Source organism: Geospiza fortis, unplaced genomic scaffold (assembly GCF_000277835.1).
Source record: "Geospiza fortis unplaced genomic scaffold, GeoFor_1.0 scaffold1, whole genome shotgun sequence".
NCBI lineage: Eukaryota > Metazoa > Chordata > Aves > Passeriformes > Thraupidae > Geospiza > Geospiza fortis.
In genome coordinates, this window is record NW_005054320.1 from 5,149,582 (window position 1) to 5,163,184 (window position 13,603).

Consider the following 13,603-nt stretch of genomic DNA (forward strand, 5'->3'; position numbering starts at 1 on the left):
CTGCTGTATCAGATCCCGATGGAACACAGTCAAATGCTGCAAACATGCCAGTTAGATAACCTCAACTGAGCAAACATTCATTCTTACATTCACAGGAATTTTCTCTGCCTAAGGGCTGTCCTGTGATAACAGAGGTTTGGTAGCCCTAGCACTATTGAAGGCACTTTTTATTGGCAAAGTAACAGAGGTGCTATCAGCAGTGGGCTGTGAGTTGCTTGAAAGTCACCAAAATGCTGGGCTTAGAAGCTCTGTTCTGGAATTCTGAGCCTTCAGTTCTCTTCTCTTATCTAACTGTACTGCAGCTGAGTTTACATATGTTTGTCTGGTGCCTGTATTTATCCCTAATCTTTTATGAACCAGTCTAATCAGGCCATCTGAATGAATGGCACTTCTCAAAGAACAGAGAGGCTTAATCTGGTTTTGAAACTCGGGACTGGCTTCCTTTCAGAAACTGCAAGTTTGAGGTATTTTTTTTCTTTTCCCTTAAAGTTTAGGTGGTGGACCTCTAGGCAGCAAAAGCTCTGCTCTTAGGAGGAAGTGGAATAATGCTCATTTGTCAGACTCAGGGGAACTGCTCTTGAATGCTCTGTATGTTGTAGTTCATTCCCAGCTTGCTCTAATCCCCTTGTGCCCTGTCAAAGTGCACTGCAGCTGGGAGCTTTCTAGCCCAAGCCTGGCCTAGAGCCTGCTAGAGAAGGTCATGTGGCCCTGTGCTGCTTCTGCACTTTGTTTTTATTGCATTAGCACTGAAAATCATCTCTGACCGTAAGCTTGGAAGTGGCATCTCTATGCCCAAGCAGGTTTGTATGTTGTTTTACAGGATTCACTTGGCAGGAATGAAAATAGTCCGGACATCCCCTCACCTTGGCCGCTACCGAGTGATGGACTACAATGAAGAGACAGAGATCCTGGATCCTTGGAGGAGGTACCTGGTGGGGCTGGGGGCTACTCTGGACCTTGGGGCAGCTTGGCTCTTGCTGTCACCTTCCCTAGCACAGGCTACATATGCCTCATGTCCCTGATGCTTTTTCTGCTTTAGGAAGGCTATTTAAAAGCAGCCCCCAGTTAGTTTCAACTGAATCATTCAGCTCCTGTCTTCACATTTGAAGGGTTTCTCCTAGTTTCCTGCCTTTTCTTCCTATTGTGAAGGACAGATGCCAGCTAGGAAGCTAACACATAGATTTAAACATGAAATTATATAGGGAGTAAAACTTAAAGAAAAAAATACTGCCTGTCTTATTTATAAGGAGATTTCAGTTTGAAGGGGCACTGTGTTACAAGTTCCCAATATTAAAAGCTTGCTGTTCAGTCTGTGTGGAGTTACAACGTGCCATTAAAATAGTGGAAAGCAATATTCTAGTTTGAAGACATGAGAAAGGTGCTATGAGAGACTTTATCAAAGACTGTTTTATATAGAAGAGCTGGAGGAGGGTGTTGGGTCAAGTGTGGCGGAGGCTTCTCATACCGGCAGTGCAGATCTCTCTGTATCATCTCAAAACTCAGGTTTCCATAACAACCCTGTCAAAAACCTACCTACAGCAGCCTATGTACACCGTGGCTGCAAACTTCTGCCTTGCACTCCCAGGTCTCTCTAAGCTGCTGACAGCTTCTTGGTTTTTGGAGACTCTAGCTGCCACCTCGCTGGTCTCCCTCTCTGATCAGGGTCCAGTCCCAGTTGTCCTCCTTGTTTGGAATAGTCAGTGTGAACTCACTGTAATCTGTACAGTCTGTATTGTGGGAAGAATTGGCTCAGGGCTTTTCTGCCCTCTGGAAGATTCTTTATTCTGCACCTTATTTCTTCTAACTGCAGGTCTTATTCCTCCCTCAGGCCTCCTTCCCAACACAACACCAGAAAAACATGGAAAGCTGATGGAATGAATACATTGCAGTTCAGGCTCCTTTCCAGGACTAAGCATCCTCTTTATACCAAGATCACTGTGGACATTGGATATGTTCCCCCATTTTCTTAAGAGACTGAAAACAAAAGCAGAGGTTGGGTGCCACATGGGCATTCAGCCAATCTCTCCCATTTTCCTGTGGCATCTGCCCCACCTGAGATTAACTCTTGCCTTTCACTTTTCTTTTAGAAGAGGCTCCAGGAATAGGATATGACAGCTACTAAACAGTCTGTGGCTTACTGTAAAAATTGTCCAAGTCACTGTAAAACTGACTCCTGAGCCCTGTCTGTGACAGTAAGCCAATCCAAGCTTTCTGGAACCTTTGTTCAGTAGCTGGAGAGCTCTGTCCTGCTTTGTACTTAAGTGTTAATTGAGATGCCATTCAGTCAGACTGGCCTCTGACGTGTTGTATTTTGAGAAGGTGTTGAAGCCATTTACAGTTCTATAAATATCTTTTGTGAATTTGAGTAAAATAAATGGAGTTATGTGTTTGGCTTAACAGTTTTATAGAATACTGAATAAGAGTCTAATAAAAGAGAAAGTTGCCCTGAAACGAGACAAACCAGAGTTTAAATCCCTGATTTTTTTCTCTGACCTGAACCACCACTGTTGAAATTGTTTCATTGTAGCTGCAAGTAATGCAGACTGAGTGGGACCCTAAGGCTGTCGCCTAGTCTAACCTCCTGCTCAGAGCAGGGAAATTAATCTACTAGTACAGCTGTTGCTCAGACATTAAGTATCATTGAAGACTGAGCTGTCTTCAATATAAAATACTTGTGAGAAATTAAATACTAGTTTTTCCTCAAAGTCAAACATGTCAACAGTGGAGCTGTGACCCTGGCAGGAAAGTATTTGTACTTACCTGACTGTGAGACTGACACAGTCAGCCCAAACCCTTGCCCTTGCTGTAAACTTACTTTCTCTGCCAGCTCAGTCTGTAGCACTGCCTGCCAGGTCCAGTTATTTTGAGAGTGTGACACAGGATATTTTGGCTTGTTACTTGAAGATACAAAAACTCCTTCATCACTGAAAAGCTGCATCCATGCCACTATACTTACAAACGTTTAGTTTCACTCTTCTCCACAATTGGAATAATGTCCTAAAAGAAGCTCTCCCGAGCCTGCCTTCACATCAACGTGTAAAGACAGTTAAATACAATGCAGTAAATCCAGTGCTCTAATCAAGACTTCTGCCCAAATCCAGCAGCACAGTGGAACAGCTAGTTACTCACAGCCTTTCACCTGTTTCTTAAGCAAGACTCACAGATGACAATGGCCTGGGTCACACTCTGCTAACAGTGTGGCCCAAAGCATTAAAATTTGCAGAGCAGAATTTCTTCCCCTCCAACACAGCTGGCCACTGCCTTCCCCCCATCCCTGGAGAGTAACAGGATCCTGCTGCAGAATGAGACTGATCACTGCCACGGGACATGGCAGCAGTCCCTCAGCAGGAGACACTGTGGTATGAAGGACAAGACACTCCGGAGTTCAGTGGACTGCATTTATTGAGAAATTTCTAACATCTTCTTACCCATTACCATTACTGCCCTTCCCTCACACATAAGCAGTTTTTCCTTAGGCCAGAAAAAACTAACTTTTCTCATCAAGTTTGTAGTTCTTGAAGAATTATTGTGCTTTTAATGAGACCAAAATAACTTTAGAAAGAGTTGCAAAACCAAATATTTTTTCAGGGACTTGGTTCAAGTCCTTGGACCAGCCCAAACAAGGACACATTTTCTAATGTCCCAGCAAAAAGTGCATAGAAGAACACGAGGACCTGTCCCTTGGGTCAGTCCATAACTCCAGTCCTCACAAAAGGAAACTCTCAACCACCCAATGAGATGCTGTGAAGGAGCACTTTACTCGCTCCTGTGCTACTGAAGGACTCTTCCAAGCAGGTGCTGGAAGTCGTCTGCTCTAACAGCAGCCACAAAGGAGATCTGTTGCCATTTCCTATAACCTGGGAGGTGCTGGCCCCTATGAGACCTTGGGCTGCACACTGAAGTCCACCGTGATGTTGATGTACAGTGGGTTGTGTTCCACAGAGAGCAGTTTATAGGAACAGGAATTCAGCCCATCTGTCTTCCATGTTCTAGAGACCTGACGGAGAAGCTTCATCCTGAGGACAAAGAGGAGAAAAACCTTCACTGACATGCACAGGAGAGGAGTTTTGACCTCTTTCCCAATGGTAGTAAATTTGGAAGCAAAGCTACTGCTATTTTTTACCTACTAGAAATACAAAGTTGTTCCTATTTTCACACAATCTCATATGGGGAGAAAAAGCCTTCGGCTCAAATCTCTGAAATCATGCTTTAATCATACCTATGTAAGTGTAATTTTGGAAGTTTCTAGGGAACACCACCCAGTCAGTTCTAGGAAGATTTCATGTAGAGAAAACAGCTGCCAGCTGTGAACAGTGTTGTCACAGGGGTGTCCCCCAGAGCTTCTGGGTACCACAAGAAGCCTGTTTGGCCTGGAGCAAAGAACTTGTCCCCCAGGTGCCTGGCTCAGCCACAAACCATGACAATGCGAGGCAGAAACCTGTTCTTGACCCACCTCTCTCGATTCTCCTCGTTACCATGGTCACGGTTGTGGAAGATCATCGTGTACCTGGCCACATCAGCAGGTGGCCTCACCACTTTCATCTTCTGCATCTCAACCCTGCAAGAAGCAATAAGAAGTGTGGTGAGGAAGACAACACCTCTAAACCAGCTGTTAATGAAAAAAACCCAACAGCTGGAGACTTCATCTCTTGTAGATGCTGTGGAAGCAAATACAGAGAGTTGTAAGAGCTAATCTGCATCTCTTCCACAGCCCATTTTGCCAGAGAAATGAGGCTCAGAGTTGCATTCCTAGAGAACAGGTCTGGGGGGGGTTGACAGATACACCTTTCTTTTGAACAGAAGCAGGTAACTACTTACAGTAGAGATGAAGAGCTTTAAGCACACATTGTACAACAGAGTACATTTATCTCAGTATTGACTGGACTACTCTGCACTGCCCTGTAGCAAGTTCCCACATGTTCTGCAACAAGTTCATCTCAACCCCTGCAATAAAACCCCTATACTTGATAGTTCTCCAAAGATAAATTAAAAGCTTCTTTTCTTTTTTAGTAGCTGGCAGACAGCTGCAAAACTTTTATTTGTTCACATTAAGAAAATTTCTCTAAGAACAATGCCAGAAGCACTGAGCCCTATGCACAGATTTAAATGTCTGACATCAGGTGCTTAGTTGGAGCTTCTGACCTTACACGTATCTGTGGAGCACAGCTTTGCCCTGAGAGCAGAAAGAAAGAAACTTTATGACAAGGGAATTACGGAATAGTCCACCTCTTTGCTAGTCACTCATCAGCTGAAAGAAAAATAGGAAACCAAGATTTGAAAAAACTGAGCCCCTTACAGATTTCCATGACTTTGTAGAACTAAATTATCAAACAACTACAACAAATGATCTGAAGAATCTCTCTGTGATACATGCTTTAGGAGGGGGCTCAAAAGAGACCATCACCTTTGTTCCAGAGGCAGATCAGCAGAATGCGAGTCCCTGGCCCCGAGTTCTGAGAGCACCGAAGGGATGCTGCCACCTGCTGACTTCCCTCGGGAAGGCTCCAAGGATCTCTGCACAACAACCCACCAGACAGCAAGCTTGCCATTACCTACTCCTGCAAACTCGGTCACCAGCCCAGCCCAAGGCACAAGCAAAGTCCGGCTGCGGAGCACACACTGGGTCAGGACTTGGTTTCCCCACCAAGAGACCTCAAGAGCTGCAAAGTTACAAAGTGCCACACAAAAACATCACTTGTTTCCAACCCCTTGCAAACATCATAGAGACCCACAGTAAATCCTGCTGTCCCGCTGCTTCTCTGCTGCCCAAGGGAATATCTGAAAGAACTATTACCCACGGGAAGCCAGAGAATAAAATGGCACCAAGCCACCCCCTGAACTATAAAAGTCAGCTCCCAGGAGGTCACTGAGAAGTTGGTGCATCTAGGCAGGAGTAAGAAGGAAAAAATAGTTGTTGTTAAGGGACAGAAATCCATACCTGCAGCAGACCTTTCAGATTTCTTCAGATAGAGCTGACCAATCTGCTGAACTGACACCAAGAAACACTTTTTATTTGGAAGTTCCTAACTTCTAACACACTTAATCCCCTCTATATTTACATAACATCACCAGGGATAGATATAAATTTTAGGTCCCTGAAATGTTCACATATTTAAGCAACTGAAAAGGATAAGAACTTAAAAATGACAGAGTATAAACCGAGTTACAAACCGATAGGCTCTGCCAGCACAGCTTGTGGAGTTGTGGGATCTTATCTGCTGTTTGCTTGTGGTTTTTTCTCCATTTACTAATAGCAATGCAGGGTTAGAGGTTTATTCCTAGGCAAAGGGCAAAAGTTCAACATAAAAGTTTGGTTGATTTCTTTGTCCCACTAAACCTCTCCAGCCAACAGGTTTCTCCTACTTTGACAGGCACATCTGCAAAATGAGTTTTCACAAGAGCAAAGGGCATATGCATGCATACGTAGCCTTTCTAAAATTCAAGTTATTTGCTATCTTCACTATAACCAACACTACACAAATACAAACTAAGCCCTACTTGGAGTAAATCCAGTAGTCAATGAATGCAAACCACCCAGTCCCACCAAAACACTCCCACATTCTAGCAAAGCACTGGAACTCCATACATTTGTGCATCTCTGGCAAACCACACTCCAGACTTCAATTATAACCAATTTCCAAGCAAGAATACAAATGCTGTGTGTCTGAAACAAAACCAAACCAGACCAACCAAATAACTTAACCCACACCCAGCCAAAAGTGCCATGAGGAAGAGGATTAGGCATTGGACATACCTAACCCTTGCAAAGAGAAGACTGCTCACAGAACTGCATCTTGGACTTCACATCTCCACTGCAATACTCTTCAATGCTGTTCTGAATGAAGGCCCCTGGGGTGTTTTGCTCTTGGAGGCTTAGTGCAAAGTTGGGCCAATTTTTAAAATTTCTTAAAACTAGTTCCTCATTGTTTACCTGATTCGAAGGTCATCATCTTCTCCACCCCAACCCCAGTAGTTGTTAGAGAATCCATTCACTTTGGAAAACTGATCTCTTGTAAGAGCAGTTACACCTCCAAAATATCCCCGGTACCGTAACCTAGATGTACAAGAAGAGAGAACGAAAAATTAAAAGTCAAATTCTATCAACAATGAAAACATTACCCTGATAACTCCAGATCTAGACTTGTCTTTCACAGAGTTAAGGGTGCACAGATCTTTAAAAGCTGGTCCTGTTCTCTTCCTCTTTTCACAAAAAGATGGTGATTTGCTTTAGGCCAGAAAAAATTACCTCTCCAACTGAGAGAACAGAGTCTTATTCAGAAGCTTCTCTCTTTTTACACAATTCCCCTGCCAGCCAAGCAGGTACTTCATTTCAGAGACTCTAAGGTATAGAACAGCAACACAGCTATGCACTAATACAGTGGAAGCTCTGCAATAACAACAGTGAGCCATTGATTATCTTAGAGCTGAATCTGAAAAACTTGGAAAGAAATCAGCTCACAGGCAAGGGCACATGTGCTACTGTGCCATAAAAATTCCAAGGTAAAGTACAGTGCAAGTTACTTAGTAACCCAATGCAATGGAGCTCAGCTGTAAAGGAGATTAATTTCTAACTTTTACCTTCGTCATCCTGAAAAATGCATCTACTTTTACAAGATGTTTACATATCATGTTTATTTGCCGCCTTAGGCCATTCTGCTGTTTTCTACAATGCCCTCTGTCTTGGCCCTTAAGGGAACATTACAACACAGCGTCTATTATCCTGCCCCAGCCCATTCAGAGGTGATTGCACATGGCTACAGATTGCATTTGTATGTGAATCTAAACAGATGAACAAATTATTATATGTAAGTACACATTATGGCATTGGACATGCCAGACAGTGCTTATTATTATTTCTGGCTTACCATTAATATAATTTTAAAAACACCAAAGGAGAAAATAAATCAACACAAGACCCTCAATACAACCTCCCTCAAGACTGCTTTTCCTGGCTGATTTTTGCTCACAGCATCACAGAAGAATTGTGTACATCACAGAGGAATTGTGAATTTGTGTACAAAGGGACCCTGGAGATCGCATAATCCAACCCCTCTGCTCAGAGCAGGGTCTGCTAGAGCAACTTGCTGAGGAACACGTTCAGTTAGATTCTGAGCATCTCCAAGGATGGAGATTCCACAATTTGTCTGGGAAGCCTGTTCCAGTGTTTGACAATCCTCACAGTAAAAAAAAAACTTTTTCATATATTTAAGTGGAATTTCCTGTATTTCAGTTTGCGCCTATTACCGCTTGCCTTTCACTGAGAAGGGTCTGGCTCCAGAGTCTCTACTCCCTTCCATCAGATATGTATACACATTTCCAAGATCCCCCTCTGCCTTCTGTCTGCTAAACAGCCCCAGCACCCTCAGCCTCCCTCACATGTCAGATGCTGCATTCCCTTAATTCTCAGGCTCTCCTCTGGACTTGCTCCAGTGTGTCCCAGAACTGGGCACAGTACTGCAGGTATTTTTTCCATGGTGCTGAGTAGAAAGGAACAGACCCGTCCCCAAAACCTGCTGATAACTCCCCCCCAAGATGCCACTGGCCTTTGTCACAAGGGCACACTGCTGGCCCAAGGTCCTTTCTGGTAAAGCTGCTTTCCAGACAGTTGGCCTCCAGCAGCTACTGGTGCACAGAGTTACTTCTCTCCAGGTGCAACACACTCCATTTCCCTTTGTTGAACTTCTCTGTTCAGATTCCTACTGGCCACATTCTCCAGCCTGACAAAGGCCCTGCTACATAAACCAGCCCTGTGAGATTTCTGTCCTCTGAAAACCTGCTGAGGGTGCAATCTGCCCCATCTTCCAGGTTATGATGAAGACTAACTAGTACCAGCCCCAGTACCAAACTCTGCTGTAAACCACTACCAGTGACTGGCCTCCAGCTGGACTTTGCTCTACTGATAAGAGCCCTTTGAGCCCAGCAGTTCTGGCAGTTTTAGCCCATGTCACTGTCCACTTACCAATCCATACTACATCACTTGGTCAGTGGGGCCATTATGGAGACAGTGCTGAAAGCCTTCCTAAGATAAACATTATCCACTACTACACCCTCATCCAAGGCAGTCAAATCAGAGAAGGCTATCAGGTTGGTCAGGCCTGACTTGTGAGCAGATTTGTTCTCTTTCCTTTATCATCCCCCCCAGAGGAGACAAGCCACACAGTAGAGGAAGTTCCATCAAGTTTTAATTGCACATTACTACCTTGAGACTTCTGCTATGGATACTCCAGAGGAATGCAGTAAACAAATGGAATGGACAGCAAGGTGGTCCCACAAACAGGAAGAGCAGGCAGAGCCCTCCCTAGCCCTGCTTTCAGGACAGTCCCCAACAAGACCACATCCCATTCCAGCAGCCTGACTGTTTGGGAATGCTTCCCATGCACACACCCATATACACACCCCAGTGCTCACTTATTCACCCTGTAATTCTCCTGCACCACTGCAGAGGTGTCACAGACACATTTTATGAAAAATCCTTTCCTTAGGATTTTTTCTCCTGAGAAGCTGAGAGGCCTCAGGAACAAAATGTAAACAGTGGTTATCTGCTGCTGTGGAATGCAACAGGTGCATCTGTGATTGGTCTCATGTGGTTATTTCTAATTAATGGCCAATCACAGTCCAGCTGTCTCAGACTGTCTGAGAGACACAAGATTTTATCCTCATTCCATTATTTTTCTATTCCTTGCTAGCCTTCTAATGAAATCCTTTCTTCTATTCTTTTAGTATAGTTTTAATATAATATATATATCATAAAATAATAAATCAAGCCTTCTGAAACATGGAGTCAGATCGTCATCTCTTCCCTCTTCCTGGGACCCCTGTCAACACCACCACACAGAGGCAGACACCAAAGGAGCCAGAGTTGGGGTGCACTGGGAGAAGTGGGGCCAGCAGGACGAGGGGAGGATTCTCCTCCCCTGCTCAGCCCTAGAGGCCACGTCTGGAGTGCTGTGTTCAGTTCTGGTCTCCACAGTTCAAGAAAGACAAGGAACTGCTGGAGAGGGTCCAGCAGAGGCCACAAGGATGGTGAGGGGTCTGGAGCATCTCTCTTATAAGAAGAGGCTGTGAGAGCTAGGCCTGTTTAATCTGGAGAACAGAAGACTGAGAGGGGATTTCATGAATGCAAATAAACATCTGCAAAGTGAGTGTCAAGGGGATGCTGCCAGACCCTTGAATGGTTTCCAGTGACAGGATGAAAAACAAGGCCATAAACTAAAGCACAGAAAGTTCCACCTCAACATGAGGAAGAACTTCTTTCCATGGAGGGTGGCAGAGCACTAGAACAGGCTGCTTAGGGAGGTTGTGGACCCTCCCTCTCTGAAGACATTCCAAACCCACCTGGGTGAGTTCTTGTGTCACCTGCTCTAGCTGACCCTGCCTTGGCAGAGGAGTTGGACTGGATGATTCCCAGAGGTCCCTTTCAACCCCATCCATTCTGTGATCCTTTAACCAGGACAGTGCTGCCCACTCAACCCTCCTCAGGCAGCACAGAACTGGCAGGGCCCAGGCATAACTTGGTCCCAGCTGACATCACCTGCAAAAATGCATCTCTGTAACAACCCCTGTAACCACCCCTTCCCTGAGGACAAGAGAACATCAGCTTCTTTGGAATTCTTAAAGTTGGACTGAAGAATACATATAATAGGAATGGTCAGGAGGAAAAGATGTTGCGCTAGTCTCAAGGAAAAACCTTAATTAAAATAGAAGAGTTTTCCCAACCTTATCTTCAAAACTTTAATATATTAGTCTTCTGTCTAAAAGAATCCAAAACTGAGTTGTAGTTTATGTAGCTAAAGATAAGGCACTGGATCTCCAAAGGCACATGGCTGCTGGGATTACTGCACACTGCATCACAATAGAATATAGCGCCCTGGAAGAAAAATAATTCCCCCCACTCCACACCAGGAAATTAATAAAACCTCAAAACCAAAAAAAAGACAAACAAACAAAAAAAGAACCCACCACCTCCCCTAAAAAACGCCCCAAAACCAACATTAAAAAAGTCCCACAAAACACAAACCAACCCACATTTCTGCCCAGGCCATTTTGTGTTAATACAGAACGTGGATGGGTTCAGTTTTCTCTACCTCATCTGGGCAACAAGTCTCAGTATGCTCACCTCAGCTGCAGCAAAACACTGAGGTCACCCAACTAGGATTGGTATCAACCTGTGGTATCAGCTCAGTTCAAGTGTCATTCTTGAGTTCAGAATTTGAATTCCTTCAGACATGCCTTGGAAGCAGAGCATTATTAACCCCACTTCATGGATGCAAAAACACAGGCACCGACACAGAAAAAGTATTACTTATCAATTCAAGTTGAATTATCAAATTCAAGCCACCAGCATTCTAGTGGAATACTCTGCAAGGCTCTGCAAGTGCTCCAAAAGCCTGTCACAAGTCTACTACATATGTACTTGTTCCAGTTTTCACTAAATGACTGGAACATGAATATTATTCTGTGTCAGTATTGGCACATCCCACGTCTTTCTCATATATTTAACAAAGGAAATGCAGAAGCAAAGCAGAGCTTTACTTCAAAGTACTTTGAAATCAGCTTTTGAAAAGCCCAATTCTAATCAATATTTAGAGTGATGTGACATGAACTGAATCTTGAAAGAAACAAGTTCAGTGAAAACACTTTTAGTCATTAAATTCACCAAGCTCAGGAGCCTTTTCTCTCTGAGGTTGACTGAACTTGACTTTTCACCTTGAACTATTTATATCACATGAGCACTTATGGGACTCATTTAAAAATCAGAATGATCCTGTGTTATACACTGTTGGTCAAATAATTAAAGGACAGCCCTATGCCTTGGCAAATTCCCACACTTGAGCTCTCAGTATCAGATATTACCTCTTCAACAGCAGAAGCAAGTGGCAAGTTCTGTTACAGTAGGATCACACCCACAAATACCAGGATCAGGAAACTTGCAAACGTGTATCTAGCTTTGCCAGAAGGTCTCTGCACAACCTCAGGCACATCACTTTCCTCTCAAAATGCCCCTTAATTCAACTCCAGAAACCAGAACAATGACAATGATCACTTGTGCAGGTGACCACAGGGCTGACTGCAGAGGTGTCTGTCCAGTTCTGTACTCCAGAGAGGTGAAGTGTTACCACCAGAAACCTCGTGTCATGAGGAAGGGTAGATACCAGCACACAGCTCCACCAGAAGAGGAACATTATCAGTAACATGGCATTTCCCTGTTGGTATTCTTTCCATATTCCTGGTTTCCTACCTGTATCCAGTATTGTTCCTGCCAACTACAAGGTGCTTTGGTTGTGTGTCACACATGTAAATGTTAAAGTCATTTTCTGGCACCAGATCCACATCATGGAAAATGAAACAGTCCCAGTTTGCTTCCTTTAGGGCCTCTAGGTATCCTACATTCAGCAGTTTGGCTCGATTAAATTTGGTGTTGCCAGCCTGTGGAAAAGAATGGGAAAAAACAACTCTGAAGAAGGTGCCACAGCTTTTGAACCAGAGCTGCTCCTGGGCACTTGTTCCGATTGCATGGTTTGCAACCACACCTGTGTGCCTTTTCCAGCACCTCGGGAGCAGTGACTGCACAGGGTGCCCTTTCACACTGGGCACAGCACCTGAGTGGCCAACGGTGCAAAGTGTTTCTCCAGTCTCCACTCATCACAACCACACCCAGCCAGGGCCAGGAAAGCCTGTGCTTAGCTGGGCACCACAAGTGTGATTGCTCCATCACACCACAAGGGTGGTGAAGGCTCAACCACCCTTCTGCCCCAGTCCTGGAGTTACCATCAGGCTCCAGAACAGAAGAGGTACCAGTACAGTCTAGAAACTGGTGCTCCATACAGCTGCATCAGTAAGGCTCATGGAAGTTCTTTTTTAAAAAAGCAAAACCAAACCAAACCCCCATATTAATCCCATGCTAATTAGTCTCTAGAGGTCAGAGCCCTTGCCATGAACTATTAATGCCTGTCCCCTCAGCTTGGAGGACAGCAATGCTGAAGGAGCTCTCTGTATTTCCTCAGCTCACACATGTGGCAGAGTGGGAGTGAAAAGCAGGTCTCTTCATTTTTACCTCCCACCTATAACCTGATGATGCTGTTGCAGGGGATGTGCTGCTAGCACAGAGCTTCACCTTTTAACTTGTCTTCATCGTTTGTTACTGCTGTAAGTTACTTAGTATTCACTTTTCAAAAATCTAATTCTTCACCTCTGAGGTGCGAGTGTATCCACACACACATGGCAGTTCTGTAAGCTTATCATGTCAACATTCAGTGTGAAGCAAGACATGTGCTTATCTTGCTATTTTCATTTTTTACCTGGCTGCACACTGTATCAGTCTGCAGAAGGCTTTCTGCTCTTGAGGACAAAGTGAGGATTTGCCTCAAGTTCCCACTTGGGAGCCAGAGGGCCAACCCCAGCCCTCCCAGACACAGACAGGACAGTCATTTTCCTAAGCAAGGAACCTGTGTACTTGAAAGAATAATAACATAAAAAAGCGTTTTCAAGAGGAAGTGCTTGGAATTCTAGCAAATTTTCTAGAAGGTGCCTGGACAGAAAGAGGGTCCATGGAAAATGAGAAAGAAGCTGGCCTTCCCAGGCTGAGAGAAGGTGACCTGTAGGG

The 13,603-nt window shown here is 44.4% G+C and overlaps 2 protein-coding genes across 4 annotated transcripts in view; one reads left to right on the forward strand and one right to left on the reverse strand.

Moving 5' to 3' along the window:
• The window catches only part of LOC102034619 (beta-1,4-galactosyltransferase 3-like), a 14,444-nt gene extending 11,979 nt beyond the window's left edge, over positions 1–2,465 (forward strand). For both annotated transcript variants that reach the window (XM_005420559.2, XM_031056691.1), the window contains 2 exons: positions 821–925; positions 1,829–2,465. In XM_005420559.2, coding sequence (XP_005420616.1) covers positions 821–925; positions 1,829–1,970 — 247 coding nt within the window. In that variant the 3' untranslated portion in view covers positions 1,971–2,465. The remainder of the gene's footprint in view (positions 1–820; positions 926–1,828) is intronic.
• Positions 2,466–3,384: 919 nt separating this feature from the next.
• Positions 3,385–13,603, reverse strand: part of B4GALT4 (beta-1,4-galactosyltransferase 4) — a 28,518-nt gene continuing 18,299 nt past the window's right edge. For both annotated transcript variants that reach the window (XM_005420560.2, XM_031056671.1), the window contains 4 exons: positions 12,239–12,426; positions 6,932–7,054; positions 4,454–4,558; positions 3,385–4,016 (listed from right to left, as the gene is read on the reverse strand). In XM_005420560.2, coding sequence (XP_005420617.1) covers positions 3,875–4,016; positions 4,454–4,558; positions 6,932–7,054; positions 12,239–12,426 — 558 coding nt within the window. In that variant the 3' untranslated portion in view covers positions 3,385–3,874. The remainder of the gene's footprint in view (positions 4,017–4,453; positions 4,559–6,931; positions 7,055–12,238; positions 12,427–13,603) is intronic.